Genomic DNA, 16481 nt, shown 5'->3' with positions numbered 1-16481 from the left:
CTGAAGGTAGAGTTTGACGTCTACTGATGTTGAGACGAGGGAGCCAAGAGCAGCTCATTACATCAGTGACCGTGCAGTGCCACTCAGATGGGCTATCGTTCAGCTGTGTGTGTGTGTGTGTGTGTGTGTGTGTGTGTGTGTGTTAAACTGAAGGTAGAGTTTGACGTTTACTGATGTTGAGACGAGGGAGCCAAGAGCAGCTCATTACATCAGTGACCGTGCAGTACCACTCAGATGGGCTCTGTACTACGCAGATGACGCTGTGTGCTGCTGATTATAACATTTGCACCTGCACACACACACACACACACACACACACACACACACACACACACACACACCTCCGCTCACACACACACACACTTGTGGTACGACAAGTGTTGGGTTTCGGGGTGAAAATTAGGAAGCGAGTCAGCACCCTCGGTCAGTGTGAGAGGCTGACGTGTGTAGCTCGAGTGTGGTGGTGACCTGAGGTGTCCCGTCAGGCTGAGCGACGTGGGCAGCGGCGGCGGGAAGAGTGTTAGTGGTGCGGCGGCGGCTTGGGGCTCCACCTCCACCATCCCTGGAGGCGGCGCGGACTACCCCTCCTGCACACCCCTGCCCTTCGACCCTGCCTCCCCCGTCACCCATGACCCCGCAGCGCCTCTCACCCGGAGCCTTGACGCGGGGGACAGCGGCTCCCTCCCAGGCCCTCAGGACGAGGGGCCGCGGGAGGCTGCTCAGGACTCCGCCGCTGTGCTCCATCTTCATGGCCTTCACCGCAAGCGCAAGGAACACGCTGACGGCAAGGAGGGCGGCGAGCACGACCCTAAAATTATCAGGTAGACACAGCCTGCGCAGTCCAGCCTGCCCCTGGTGTCTCAGCCTTTGTCATTTTGCTGGTTTTGTGCACGCCCTGCCCCTCCCGCTGCCCGGCCACACCGCCCACGCTGCCAGTTCCTCCTGCCCGCCCCGCTGCATGCATGCTTAATGGCTGACACAGTGCCGGGAGGCCAACCCCCGTGCACGACGTCCCAACCCTGCGGTGTGACCGGGTGATGCGACCCCGTCAGCTGCGCGTGCCACATTACAAAATATTATCCCTTGCGGCAGGCGGCTCATAGCTGAATCAAACAGGCGTCCGACCATGTTTATCTTTAATTAATATTCAAGAATGAAATATATGATATCTTTATTGTTATCGGTGTTTGCATTGCTCTGGTACGTCGCAATTCATCTTCAAACAAACACAAACAAGGTGTTAAGCTGTGTAACTTTTTGTATTCAAAATGAGTCGGTCGTAAGTTTATGAGACACCAGGGCCAAGGATGTGGCCAACGGGGCAACACGATCTGATGGCGGCGCCCCCCTCTCCCATTAACCCCAAACTTTCCCCACCCTTGTTATTACATTCCACAAGCCTCGTGCATCTTCTCGATCACGGGTCCTCTCCTTCAGTCGTGGAATGCTCTCGAAGTTTTCACTTTCTCTAATATATCGCTTCGGTTCCCTTGCCTGCCGAGGCCTCTCCTCCGTCTTGGAGAAAGGTACTCTCCTTCCAGCCGCGTGCCCTCCACCCAAGTGTTTGACGTCACGAGCCACTGACGTCATGGTGACCTGGAGAGGGAAAACGTCCGTACCAAGCGTTCCTCTTCGTCCTGACTTTTTCATACTTCCAGACCCCATAAAAGACTTGAACCTGACCGTATGTTCGCCCCGTGCTCCCTCCAGAGGCCTCAAACCCCAGGTAGTAGCGTAGTAGCGCCCATTCACAAACGCGTTCATTGATCTACCGGGCAGGGATGCGCGAGGGGTTGCTGGCTGCTACTTTCGTGCTGCTGCTGAGGGGAAGAAGAGTGGGAATGCGCCGGCGGTAACACTTGTTTTGCTTACCCCCTCCCCCTCTCTCTCTCTCTCTCTCTCTCTCTCTCTCTCTCTCTCTCTCTCTCTCTCTCTCTCTCTCTCTCTCTCTTCCCTTTCTCATTCTTCCTCTCGCCTCACCTGCTCCATATCTCACGGCAACCCCCAGTCAACTCTTCCGAAGCCCTCCCACGTACTTCTCAGCGTCTCCACGTACTCTCTCACCTTTAGAATGAGGTCCATATTCTTAAACGTATCGGGCTCCTGTTACGAGTACTTCCCAAGCCTACAGCGAAGATTAGTCGGATTTTCATGGGTTATTTTTCCGTTCATGGTGCAGAAGTCAGGGTAAAACTTATCACTAGGATCACAAAACAGTCCATGAAAATCTGAGCAACTTCTGCGAGAGGCTTCAAAACAGGTGAATTGAGGTGCCGGTACGTTTGATCAAGAATACGGGCTTAGAGTTTCTTCCCTTCCGTATTTACCGGCCGTGTCATACGCAACGGTTACGCACCCCTCGGTTCACTCCCCTTACTCGCGCCCTGTATATGTGTAATTAGTGTTTTTTTTAATGGATTATTTAGTTACTTATACACTGTAATACTAGTGTCAACGTATGCTTACTGTGCTTTTCACCTTAGTATCTGTTTCAAGTGCCTTTCTTATTTTCTTGCCTGCTATTGCATGGAATAATATTACATAGCTTAGTTTTCAGAGTATTGCACGGTGCAAGTGTGTGTGTGTGTGTGTGTGTGTGTGTGTGTGTGTGTGTGAGAGAGAGAGAGAGAGAGAGAGAGAGAGAGAGAGAGAGAGAGAGAGAGAGAGAGAGAAGAGAGAACATTACTAATATTCCTTTTCCTTCTTCCCTCAGGTCCACCAAGGAGATTGTAGCAAACTTAGACAGCATCAGGCCCGAGGCGCCGACCTACACAAAGGTGAGTGGTGTGTGTGTGTGTGTGTGTGTGTGTGTGTGTACTCATTATTCCTTTCCGTTTGATCTGTGGTGTTAATTGTTCTCATGTTTTTCTTCGGACAATAATTTCCTATTCCTTGACATTTTTTTGTGGCTTCTCCGACATGAAAGACGCATAGGAGACTACCTGAGAGAGAGAGAGAGAGAGAGAGAGAGAGAGAGAGAGAGAGAGAGAGAGAGATGTGGTTGGCCGTGGCGACTCGCATTCAGCACTCGAATCTTGCGACATCATCCGTTGCGTCTAGACTTCCTTCCTGGACCTGACAGAAAAGGGCGGGGCGGGGCAGCCTTAGGAATCAAGCTGGGAGGGAGGGATAGAGGGAGTTGTGGATAGGGAGGGAGTAGCCGTGGTAGGCAAGGGGAGGGGGGAGCAAGTACTCACGTAACACAATAGTCACGTAGGGCTGCCTTCGCTCATTACTCAGCATGGAGTGGCTTGCACCTCCACCCTCCCCTCATCCGGCTATTTTAACCTGCGCCCTTGACTGGCTAAGTATTAATAACTTTCTTAACCACCGGAGCGCTTAAAATAACATCACAAGACTCCGAAATGCCGGGCCTGGGTCTGCGCCGCTCTCGTGAGGAGTTTGGTCTGAGCGATCCCCGTGTGGCCTCAGTCTCTCCATGCTCACGCTCGCTCCCTCGCCGTTGTTTATTTGCTCCCCGATAAGCTGAGCAGCATGATGCTATATAAAGACAAGACTTGGGGAGCTGTTTTCGGTTGCCTTCGGTGATATACTATAACATGATTCCTTGGCAGTGTCAACGTGGTTCAAGTGAAAAGCTCTCTGCACTTGAACCACGTGATGTTGTTTTAAACTCTTACCTGTTCACATTGACATCGAAAATAAGCCCCTCCCGTGCTAGCTTATGAATTGTCAATACAAAGTACCTTTTCTCAGCACCCACCAATCACATGCAGCTTGATGGAGCGAGGCCGTGTTTACATTATGGATTGGCAAGTGAAAGGCTTTAATGGGGAAGGGGGAAGGGTATATTTTCCAAGTTAACGTGCATAGTTATAATAAATTACCTTTAGGCAACCGGAAACGGACCCTCAAGTCTAGCCTATATATAGCCCAGTATTGCTGAGGACTGAACGTCGTGGCTTGTGCTGGGAAGGACACGGAGGATAAGCTCTTCCTCGGTACTTAAGGGTTATCCAAGACTTGGCATTCCTGTCAAGAACATTTACTTGTTTTAATTTTTTCTTACCATTTCATCGATTCAGCACATCTGTGACATGCATTTTTTATGCTTCTCCCTCGAAACTGACCCTTCGCAACTTTCCACAATAGAAAATCCATAGTTATTACATCTGCTCCAGTTTTTGTTGCATGTTGCAGGCACTGTGCCAGTGTTTTGTGTATTTGATATAATCATCTCAAAATATAGTTGATTACTTTTATGACGTTATATATATATATATATATATATATATATATATATATATATATATATATATATATATATATATATATATATATATATATATATATATATATATATATATATATATATATATATATATATATATATATATATGGCTGAATGGATAGCGTGACGGCGCCGCGTTCAGGACGACGCAAGTTCAATCCCCGCCCGGTGCCACCAAGCTGGGATTTTTCAGCCGCCGCCGAGTGGCTTAAAACTACCCACATGCTGTCCAAAAGACCACCTATCAACCCGGACTCTAGATTCTAGGATTAAAAATGAGCTCCGGGAGGGCAGCATGAGCCAATGCAAGATGGCGCCACTATAAACACTCGCCTGCGCCAGAACGGGCTGGGCCGACCATCAGGCCCCACCGGGAAGAAGCCTTAGGCCGACCATCAGGATCCACCGGGAAGAAGCCTACCGGCGCAATAGGCCACTACGTAAAAAAAAGGGGGGGGGGGGGGGCTGCGTGATTGCCGTATTATTATCATTTTTCCCTCGTTTACCATAGAAAAAGTTCCCTGATTGTCATGGCACCGTGTTCACCTCCACCTCATGTCCTTCACCCTACAGCCTTGTCTCAAAGGCTGAGCAAGCGATTGTGTTTCTGTTTACAATCAAATTGTCGTGTTACATTGTTTATAAATCAATCATATGTTACCGTTCTTTATGGTCAAGTTCGTACTACCGTTGTAAATAATCAAGCTGTCGTGTTACTGTTGTTTATGCTCAAGACGTTGTATAACGTTCACAGTCATACATACTGTTTATGATTTCCACGGACATTGTGTTGTTAGCGAGGCAATAGCAGGTTTGTGTAGCGGTGGCATTTCAGTTGACGTTCTGCTTAGCCTCCTGGACATTGACAGATCGACCAGTGCCACTAGTGGTCCGCTCTTTGTTTGTCGTCATTATGCGGCGCCTCATCTCCCTCTATTCATTACACTGCTCATCCATCACACGGGCTCCCTGTATGTACCCTTCCTGTCGTCCCGTCCTTCGAACAAAAGCCTCATCTTAAGCCCTCCTCCCTGACCTCCTTCTACGGTTTATCTTGCATAAACAAACTCGGCCGAAGCTGTGATATATAAATAGGGAAGAGGGAGGGGAAGGGGTAAATACTGAAGGAGGTGAGGGAAGGAAGGAGAAGGAGAAATTTGAGGGAGGGATGGGATTCGAAGGGGAGGTCATGGTATTAATGATATAGTCACGTAGACCATATCCACTCCCTTCCTCCCCTCCCTATCCCTCCATATTTCTCCCTACTCTATCCTTCACTTCCTCCCCACACACCCTCCCCTCTTTTACACCCACCATATCCAGCCCCTCCCCACTTCCCCGAATCTCATTATCCTACCTTGTCCTATCCATCCATGTTTATCTCCTCCCCCCCTTCCCCCTCCACACGCCCCCCACGTCTCCACGGCCGCTCACGTGTCCTCTTAGCGTGTGGAGTAATCCGATACCACCATTGCCTCACGCTTTCTCCTCCTCCTCCTCCTCCTCCTCTTCTGTTATTCCTTCTTTTCACCTATCATGTTCTTGTTTTCGGTCTTTATTTTGTAATGTTATTCATCTCATTCGTTTCCTGTTTATCTCCGGTCCTCCTCTTATTCCTCCTCCTCCTATTCCTCCTCTATATTCATCACCGCAGTGGAGTAGTCGGTCGGTGTCATACTGATGCCACTGCTAGTGTGATGGCGGCGGCGATGGCGGGGCAGGATGCGGGGCCACTATTTATAGAGCACACACACACACCTGCCTTACCTTCCGGGGAGCGCAACACGCACGCCCGCCGACACTACGAACTCCATCTCAACAACAACACCGAACCATTACCAACCGGCGCCCACCTGCTGTCTCTGCTGGCCTTACCTGCCTCGCTGCCTTGTTGGTTGTACTGCCGCGGCTGTCACTGTTAGTCGGGCTCTCTAATATGATGGTGGTGGTGGTGTTACGTTTACTGTTAAGCTTTTGTCTTTTCGTTGTTGTTATTATTATCATTATTATTATTATTATTATTATCATTTCTCCAACTTTTTCTTGTGCATTTACTATTTTTTTTACTACTACTACTACTACTACTACTACTACCTCTACTACTACTACTACTACTACTGCTACTACTACCACTACTATATTATTATTATTATTATTCCTCTTTTTCTTCGTCTTCATCCTATTATTATTATTATTATTAATATTATTATTATTATTATTATTATTATTATTATTATTATTATTGTTGTTGTTGTTGGTGGTGGTGGTGGTGGTGGTGGTGTTGTTGTTGTTGCAATTATAATTTCTTAATTTTATTTTTGTGCATCTGCTACTACTACTACTACTACTACTACTACTACTACTACTACTACTACTACTACTATCACTACCAACAACAACGACAATATTAACACCGCCATCACCACTCCACATCCTGCTCTTCATATCCCGGTCGGGTCGGGAAGCTCGGTGCCTAAAGAAGTGGAGATGCAGCAAGTTCCTGCAGTTTAGCGGCAATCCTGTGGCTCCGAGGAGGTGGAGGTGGGAGCGGTGCCCCAAGAGAGAGAGAGAGAGAGAGAGAGAGAGAGAGAGAGAGAGAGAGAGAGAGAGAGAGAGAGAGAGATGAATGGGGGAAGCTGACTGAGTGACCGAAAACGGGAGAATATAGGCAATGGAAACGGAAATATCCTACGATCTTTGGCTTAGAAGGAACCGAAATAAGATAAAAGAGAAAGAGAGACGGCGGTAATAGTAACGTTATGCTTCTTTCTTGTGACGTGTACTAAATCATAGTTGACTGACTGACGGCTGTACCCGTGATCTAAAACTGACTGGAACTTTCGGACTGGTTTTACGTATAAATGAAAGAGAGAAAAAAAATGTGCCTTTTGTCTCCGTCACACGCGTAGGGCTTACCTGAAGCCTCTCCTCGTTCCCCTCAGGAGTTTCTGGCCAGTCCCGCTGACTCTCTTGCATCGCCTGAGGACGATGAGGACGATGACGACCTTCCTTCCAACCAGGACGATGACCCTAACACACAGGTGAGGCCCGACTTCCCTTCTACCTCGTGCAGTCAGACTGGCATGCATGCTCTCCTGGTCGTGCGGGTTTCTTCATGGTAGCTGACGGGTCACCATAGACTACTGTTGAATCATCATTTAAGAAATATCTATTTCTTTTTATTAAATACTAGACTGCGGAAGGCACACAGCTCTTAGCAATGTCGAGGATTTAAAATGGGCCGTGAGGGCAGATGGTTACTGGCGTAGCCTCTAAGTGGGCATGTATGGTGGGTGACTGACGGATTGTGTCCAGTGTGACGCCGGCTTAACAGTCACGTTTGTTGCAAATGGTGCGTCTCTGTAACCGCTATTTGATGGTGACTTTTCTGACGTCTTTTCAACCTTTATACTCGCATGATGATGGTGCTTTTCCTTGCATCTGTGTAACTGTCGTGTGATGTCTTTCTTTGTAAGCTTCGTCTGATGTTGGTGCTTTTCCTTGCCCCCCACAGAGCCCTGAGAGCAGCTGTGTCTCGGCGCAGGACAACTGGGAGACTGGCGGAGAGAGTGACGGGCGGACGGCTTTTGTCCCCGAGGTAGACACACACGAGGAACGGCGACTGAGCGAGAGATTTTTCCCCAGAGCTTTCCCACCGCCCTCTCGCCGGAACAGACGCAGGACCAAGAAACGTCATCACGTCCACAGCCCACAGGTTTGTTCACTTTCCTGTGTAACGCTCTGAATGACTTACTTTTTTTTTATGCTCGGTGTTCTAAAAGTAGTGCCACAATTCCACCATGTAATAACGAAACTGGTTCATTAGAGTGAGAGGAAGTGAAAATGAAGGTCGCAAATCTGTTTTGAATTTGAACTTTGAGATATCAGATAAAGCGATAAACTTTAAGAACGCTTTCATCCAGTCACCCTATTCAATAAAGTAGCCGCCGATAGTTTACTTCCCCTCCCTCATCTTACCTCCAACCTCACATCACAAACTCCTCACACTCTGCACTGTACTAACTCAAGTTGGATGATTTTGTACTTAGTTAATGCCTTTGTCCAGTCACCTCATTCATTACAGTAGCGCTAATAGTCGATTTAGCCTCTCAACTGTCATCTCTTCCGGTACCATAATCTCTCCGTGCCTGTTTAGTGTGACTGTCAATTTCAAGTGTGTTATGATTGCCCTTCCGCCAAAATAAGAAAGAAGACAGTACGGGTGGGGTTAAAAGTAGCGAATGTGAGCTGTGACGTATGCAATGACGTTACCCAGCGAGTGTGAGTCGTTGCCCAGTGCGGGGTGGAAGTGGATGTAGTAGTATAGGCCAAAAGGAAACTAGAATTGAAAGCGTAAGGGTGTAAGCGGTAGTATTGCAGAGCAAAGCGGACTGAAAATTAGACAAAGAGGATGTCATAATGCAAGAAAGTGAAACTGGAAGAAACAAGATCAATAGTAAAGTGGAAAATGAAAAATAGTAGCAAAGGCAAAAGGGGTAAGCAGGAACGTAAAGCTGGGAGAAAGGAAGCTGACAACAGTATGAAGAGATAAAAAAAAAAAGGTTATGTTAAGGAAGACGCGCGAGACTGGAAGAAACAGACTGACAGTACAGTGAAAAAAAATATGCCAGAACGAAAGGAAAAGCAGAGTTAAGAAATGACAGAACCAAAGTCACCGTATTATTTTAGGCTGAACGGTAGCCCTAGAATAAAGTGAGGAGTAAGTTGGTGAAAATTAGTGTTATAAAACTTTTTTCTCCTTGTACAAATCCTGCTGCGTTGATAATTAATAAATAGCCCCTCTGAGTGTCTCGTGCTGGGCCTCGGTGCTCCCTTTGGTAGAGGTCACTGAAGATAGAACTGAAGTAGTTCATTTCAGAAGCGGGGAGAAAAATGACAATGTAAGCCAAGTGTAGTAAACTCTAGAAGAAAGGAACGTTCAGCAAGTGTGAAACGTTAGGCAGAGGATACAGAAGATACACTTAGATTCATTACCCGCACGATCTGCTCCCCTGCTGACAGGAAGGAGAGAAGTAAACAAGAGTGTGAGTCAGCATGTCCCCAAATGAACCAAAGTCAGCAGAGAAAGAAAGACGAAACAATGGAAGGGCGTGCGCGCACGCTCGCAGAGAGAGAGAGAGAGAGAGAGAGAGAGAGAGAGAGAGAGAGAGAGAGAGAGAGAGAGAGAGAAAATGAAGGTTGCATTAGAAAATTATGGGCATAACCAAAGAATATTGTCAGTACTGATGCCGTTTTTTTTTTTTTTTTTTTTGGGGGGGGGCACTATTCCATTGGTATCACTCGCTACCCGTGAAGTAAGTCTCCAGGGGAGGAAGGCGAGGGAAGGATGTTGACGTGCTAGTGTGTGCACGGTGATGACTTAAGACAAGGAGTAAGACCACCTCCATGAAAAAGATGTCTGAATCTGACTCCGAAGAAAGATGTCGGAAAACTACCAAGCAAAATTAAATTCTTGAACATAACTGAAAAAGAAAAATCTAATGGTTGAACATGGGAAAAGATTTAGGAGAAAATTTTCAGAAAAAAAATAATACTATAAACAAACATTAATATTTGTAAGTAATGAATTAAAGAAGATCCCTTAGAAAAATAAACGTGAACTCGGGTAAGAGTTTGGAGAAAGTTGACGGAAATCTTATCACCAAAATGAAAGGAAATCCCATCCTCCCGGAAAAAAAAAGTAGTTTAAAGAGAAAAAAAGGCGGGCGGAAGCAGTTCACGATTGTAAGTCGGATTAGTATGAGAAACGTGTGTGTGTGTGTGTGTGTGTGTGTGTGTGTGTGTGTGTGTGTGTGTGTGTGTGTGTGTGTGTGTGTGTTCACTGTCAAACAAAAAAGTCAATCACCAGAACAAAATAATTTCAAAAGTGTCTAAAACGTAAGTCATTTATAGTTAGCAGCATGTATTCGCTAGATCTCGCTCGTTCTTTCTTATCAGTATAACTTGGCCGATGATTAGAAGATAGCTGTGCATGTGTGTGTGTGTGTGGGGGGGGGGGTAGACGGAAAGGAGGAGCGAGGAGTATGGGTGAGTCAGAGTCCTGGATTAGGCAGATGACTCTGGGACGCGGTGAAAATAACTCTCCACATCACCCTGAAGTAACGCGAAAAGAAAGGAGGTTGCAGGATGAAATAAACTGAGGAGCATGGGGTGGGCCGAGGAAGAACAGGAAGACGACTGGCTAACTGATGGGATTCGCAGCAGTGGGTGCAAGTTGGATCAATTTATTTATGTTCAAAAAGATCATTAGTAAGAGTAGTACATTAATGTAACAATTAAGCAGATGTATAGTTAATGCAAATACTTTTAGGACTTTAAATTGGAGGTTTGATAGTTTTACGGATTAAATTGGATGACACTGTTGCCGTTTGTTGACCGAGTGGCTTCTAATTCATATGCTTATGTATCTGTGTTGTCCATCATGTGCCCTAGTTATGTTTTCTTAAATACCAAGGAAACTAATTATGAACTCTTGGTGAGATACCATTGACATCGAAAATTCTTAGGCCTTATTTTTCGATAATGGAGGCAGGCAGAAATACACACACACACACACACACACACACACACACACACACACACACACACACTAGGTAGGTAGGTAGGAAAACACCTACCGAAACGGGCGCAAGCCACTCTTGGTGAGGTATATATGGGAAATGAGGAGGGTGCTGAAGCCCTCCAAAGACCCTTCCCATGTCCTCACTAACCGTTTCCCTATTGTCTCATCAACACCAGAGAGGTCAGTGAAAGAGGATGAAAGCCAAAGCTGGTGGTGATCACTGAAATCTCCTAGGATGGAGATTTCAGCGAAGGCAGAATTGGTCAAGATATGCTCCACTTAAGAGTTCAAGTAGTCAAAGAATTTTACATAGTTAGTAGAGTTAAGGGAGAGATAAACAGCACAGATTTATTTAGTAATAGAATGACAATGAAAGTTTAGCCAGATGTGGAAAATTCTGAGCAGTCAAGGTCGTGGGCACGAGAGCAAGTGATGTCGTTGCGCACGTAGGCGCAACATCCAGCTTTGGATATGTGTGTGTGTGTGTGTGTGTGTGTGTGTATATATATATATATATATATATATATATATATATATATATATATATATATATATATATATATATATATATATATGTGTGTGTGTGTGTGTGTGTGTGTGTGTGTGTGTATATATATATATATATATATATATATATATATATATATATATATATATATATATATATATATATATATATATATATATACATACACACACACACATTCTTCAACAGAGTAGTAAACCGAACTAAATAATGATATATTATGGATCCTGCACTGTGATCAAGAGAGCGGTGAGCATAACAGAGAAATGGCTAGAAGACGGAACTCCGGTAACTTCATCAGCGTAAAAAAGAGCAGAGACAGGTTGGAGGATTACGGAAAAGGAACACATGAGGCTTCCTGTGCACGTGCGGCTGCTGGCACCAGATACGGAGAATGTACACAACAAATAAACTTCAACAACACCCCCGCTCAACTTGTGTGTGTGTGTGTGTGTGGAATCGTCAGAACAATTATAAGACAGTACAATATTTTCTATACTTGTTAAATGATAGGGAGAGTCTACTCACGTTGTTCTTAGTAGGTAAATAGCTTTCATAATTAACTATTTACAAATCTCGTTTTATGGCTCTGCCGCATTTGTAGTCTCACACCGCGTCGTTCATTATGCACTAATGTTACTATGTAACGGATGATATTCGTAGTACTTTGGATTACTGTTGTTCCATTATCTTCAGTTGACAAGTAGTAGTAGTAGCTGTTGTCACTTTTTTTTTGTGTTTATCATTAAACTTTTGTTCGAATGGGACAGTTATGCTGATGTGATCTTGATGTTAATTAAATCCACACTTTAAACTCGGACTTACAGACGAAAGAAGTGTTTACTGCAAGTGGGAGTTGTTCACAAACTTTTGCTCATATTAGCGGAAGAGCGTAAATGAATTAAATTATTGGTCGGACGTACACGCCCGTCGAATAACGCAAGGTTATTGTTTTATTATGGGTGAGCTTGTTAGTAGACAGTTAGGGAGGTCGAAAAGTTGGCAGAGCAGCGAGCGACCATGACGCACTGCCAGGTTTATCGCCAGTACTGCCAACCTGCCGTACACACGCGCCCTGTTTCTTTTAACTCTACACCTTGCTCCTCTGTATGAAAGGTCTTCACACCAAGAAACTCCACTTCAAAGGTTAAAAGTCGACCCAGGCATTGCCTGTAAATTTGCCGAGGCTGGTCCCGAGGCTAATCCGAGCAGGCTGGTGGAATGTGGGTAGTGGTGATGTGGTGACGTAAGCGAATGATTCTCGAGGGGTCTACACTGCACACGCGCGCGGACGAACGCACACACACACACACTCCCTTGGTTGTTCAGTGTTCACTGTTTAGTCAGTAGCTCTCAGCGGCTTGTGAGAAGTGGATGTGCCTTGCTGCGCTCCCTGCGCCACATCGCGCACGTGTGTATACCTGTGCAGTGTTGGTGACGGGATTATAGGGCGTTCCTTCGCGATTCAAGAAATAAGTGGAGCAACTTGAAATACACCTCAAAGGGACTCGTCCCTCTTGTGAACAGTCGCTGATCGTTGCCGCACAGATCTTGTACAAAATCTATCGAAGTTCAAATTATTGTGATATCAGCTGTGATAAAAGTGTAATTGTAGTTGTTTGAAAGCAAGCCAGACCAGTGGTGTGCACATAGATACAAGTGTTTCTTGCATACACTGGTAGTTGGTATTAGTGACAATGTTGCTGGAGCAGGAGCCAAGGTGGACGAGTGTGTGCAGCTCTGCATGGGAGGTAAGCCGCTCATAGCTGCTAATAACGATTACCTCATCAATGGAGGGAAACTCGCTTCTTTTAACTCATTGGCGCTTTTGTCACAACAGTGCGTAGGGGGTAACTATATATGTAACCCAGAAGTCCCTCTCCAAACCCGACTATTAGTCACCTGCTCCTGCCCTCCCTTCTCTTTCCTCCTTTCTCGCACCCTCCTTCGATTTTTGGTTAACTCTACGGTGTTTGCGCTCCGATTTGAACAAGCAAACTGCTCTCTCCTTGTCATACGGTACTCGGATGCTCTCTGGGTCCTATTAAGAAATGTTTGTTACGGTGTAGTATATAATTGTATCATCTAGCAGTTGGTAGAAAATCTTGGTTCAAACTAAACCTCAATATATAATGAGGGACCGCATACATGTAGTGCTGTTTGGTGGGTATGTCCCTCCATGACACGTGTGTCTGTTTCACTGATTATACTTGGCACATTGATCACAGCCTCATCCATCAGACACAAAACTCGATTGTGGTGGCATTTTTTATGTAGAGTGTTCTAATTTATTATATGAACATAGGTAAAGTTATTTTCACTTACCACCGTTACCAAATAGGTTAAAAAAAAAAAAGAAGAAGAATTAAACACGTTTTAACACGTCCGACACGACACGATGGAGCCCATCTCTAGCCTCCTCCTAGGCAGACACAACAGATTACAGGGATCTGTTGTCATAAGATCCAGTCATAGGTTTTGGATTAGCACACTAACTTAAACTGTTCAGATTACGGGAACCTGCGATTCAATTAAACTCAATCATACAGAAGAAGCAGTGAAATAAGTGAACATTTTTCCAGTGCGTTAATTTACCATAATGTAATGGAAGTAGTTTGTAAACCAGATGTGTACTTTCTATTTGTACATTAATATTTAAATATTTATTTACTTTACGTTGGAGTAGTTGCCTCTTCCTCACTAACCATTTATATGGTTGCCAACAGGACAGTGGGAGTCAGTCACAGTCAACCGAGGAGGAGAAGTCATCTTGCTTCAGCTCCCTCACCTCAGAGGACGAACCCACCCGCTACGACCCTATTCCCACAGATGTAATGCCTTGCAACATGGGGCTTAGAGGAGAGACTCATGTAAGCAAGCATTGTCATTCATGGCATAAAATGGTTGTTTTTAACTTGCAATCTTGAGAATACTTGCAAGTGAAAATAATATTACTGATTTGATTAATTAAATAATTTATTTACCCTTGCAACTGTCCATTGCAGGGCCCATCATCAGGTCTGAGTGAATTGTTGGATGCCAGTGAGCCAGTGACCAGTGATCGAGGTTCATGGGGTATGCGGGATGCCAGCCACTTTGACTCCTTTCACAGAACTGCCCCAAGATACAGGTAATTTTTTGGCCACAAACATAATAATTTTGTCTGTCCATTGTCATTCAGTTCAGACCCATAATAGACCATGTCAATTTCTTTGTATGTTTCTGCATAGTGATTTGCTCACCTATCTTATTAGGTACACTCCATTATGAAGTTACATGACAGGAGTCACTTAAAAATAGAAATTCTGATCTCCAAAACATCCATAGAATATGTGTAATATATCATCACTTGGAGGACACAATTGTATCAGGAATGATTTTTGTAATTTTCACTTTCAGCCGCTTTGATGATGATTCAGGAATTCAGAACAGCTGGTACCGCAGTGAGGATGATGATGTGATGGTGTCTCCGAGGGCATCCCAAGCCTTCATTGACACAGGGGCTCCTCCAGGGCAGGATGACCACAGCCCACCACCGGGCCAAGGCGCTGTCAAGATGCTCATGAAAAATATCAACAGCATTAAGAAAAAGATCAAGCGCTATGAGGAGGAATTTGAGGCTGCCTCAGGTTACCGTCCTTCTCACAGTGAAAAGATGAAGCACAAAGAAATTAAAAAGTACATGAGTGAATTGAGCAAAGCGAGGAAAGAACTAAAACGTGAGTATACATAGACATTGTGTGTGTGTGTGTGTGTGTGTGTAAGGAGTTTTAAGTACCTGGAACCAGTATGAGAGGCATGGAGAATTTGAGAAAAGCAGTGGCTTAATAAACCTCCATCACTATCCAGTCAAATATTAGCTCTTCCACCTTCTGTATTTCCATATAATACTTCCACATTCAAGTCTTTCACTGTATCCAGTCATCATCTGTATGGTCCCTGCCTGCTTCCTTTGCCAACTTCACTAGAATTTTTCACAGCTTGTTCCCTCTACCCATTCAGCATTTCCATACCACCTTTGCACCTTTCTCTTTTCACCATCACATAAGTTTTATATCTCACTCTTCCTACAACCCATTTTCCACAAGGTATGCTGTGTACCCATAGATGTTCTCTAGTTTATTTTTTTCATTGAACTTATCAGTCTATGTCACAAAAGTACAGCAAGATAAGTAACAGTGTAATGTTATCCCTTGCTACATCTGTGCATATCTTCGTATCAAAGTTCTCATGGCACCGGTGACTTTCTTTCAATAAGTTGTTCACCTTCAAAACCTCTTAAAATGTCAATGCAAAGCTATCTGTCTATATAAAGGTATATTTTGTTAAGAGAACTGCATTATTTCCTTATACTAAGCTTGATATATTGCTGTTTCCATTGTTTCCTATCAAAATATCTTCCCAATACAGTAAACCCTCATTTTTATTGGCCACGATATAATGAATTTCAGCTTTAATGAACATTTTTGGCCAGTCCGGTATATAGAGGGATTTATTGAACAAGTTCAGTAAGTGTGGGGTTCAGTTAGGTGGTAGGCCAACTGAACATACATGCACGTCAGTTGGCGGCAGTGGAAACAAAGTTGACTGGGCAGTATGCATCTAGTCTAGCTTTCATTCTTATGTGCCTTGCCTTTCATTTAATACAATGAATAATTATGCATGAAAATAGCTGGAAATAGTGTACTTTCGGTTCATGTAACAAATAAAGGTCATTATATTGCGAAAAGTTTGGATCCCTCAGATATAACAGATTTTTTTAATATATTGTCACCCCCTTCCCCACAATTGGTTCATTAAATTAAGAGTTTACTGTAGTTTGATCTTTACCTCCCTCATTACTATATTCAAGTTTATGTCAAGTTGCCGTGGAGGTATCACACGTTCATGCCTTATTAAAATCTGGAAGTGAAACCAATTCAGACTTCCACAATCTCCCATTCATACTATGATGTCAGTATTGAAACATTACCGCCCTCAAAAGCTTACTTATCCTAATGAGGTGCATCTCATGTGCTCTCCTCTGTCTTCTGTATGAATTTTCATTAGCCTTTTTCTTGATCCTTGAATGATTCAGATGTCCAATTACAAAATTTATTCACACAGCTCCTGGCTTTTCT

General features: G+C 44.5%; 1 protein-coding gene across 5 annotated transcripts in view; it reads left to right on the top strand.

Annotated features, from left to right (window-relative positions):
- The window catches only part of LOC126999035 (protein FAM13A-like), a 65027-nt gene that overhangs the window by 44940 nt on the left and 3606 nt on the right, over positions 1–16481 (top strand). For 2 of the 5 annotated variants that reach the window (XM_050861412.1, XM_050861421.1), the window contains exons 2-7: positions 2714–2777; positions 7195–7293; positions 7767–7967; positions 14088–14231; positions 14367–14491; positions 14761–15080. In XM_050861412.1, coding sequence (XP_050717369.1) covers positions 2714–2777; positions 7195–7293; positions 7767–7967; positions 14088–14231; positions 14367–14491; positions 14761–15080 — 953 coding nt within the window. Of the gene's footprint in view, positions 1–485; positions 822–2713; positions 2778–7194; positions 7294–7766; positions 7968–14087; positions 14232–14366; positions 14492–14760; positions 15081–16481 lie in introns of all 5 variants that reach the window. The other 3 variants (XM_050861392.1, XM_050861402.1, XM_050861428.1) reach the window with 3 other exon arrangements.

Source organism: Eriocheir sinensis, chromosome 2, assembly GCF_024679095.1.
Source record: "Eriocheir sinensis breed Jianghai 21 chromosome 2, ASM2467909v1, whole genome shotgun sequence".
In the NCBI taxonomy this organism is placed as follows: domain Eukaryota; kingdom Metazoa; phylum Arthropoda; class Malacostraca; order Decapoda; family Varunidae; genus Eriocheir; species Eriocheir sinensis.
Note: the sequence above shows the minus strand (reverse complement) of the source record. Positions and strands in the feature narration are given on the sequence as shown.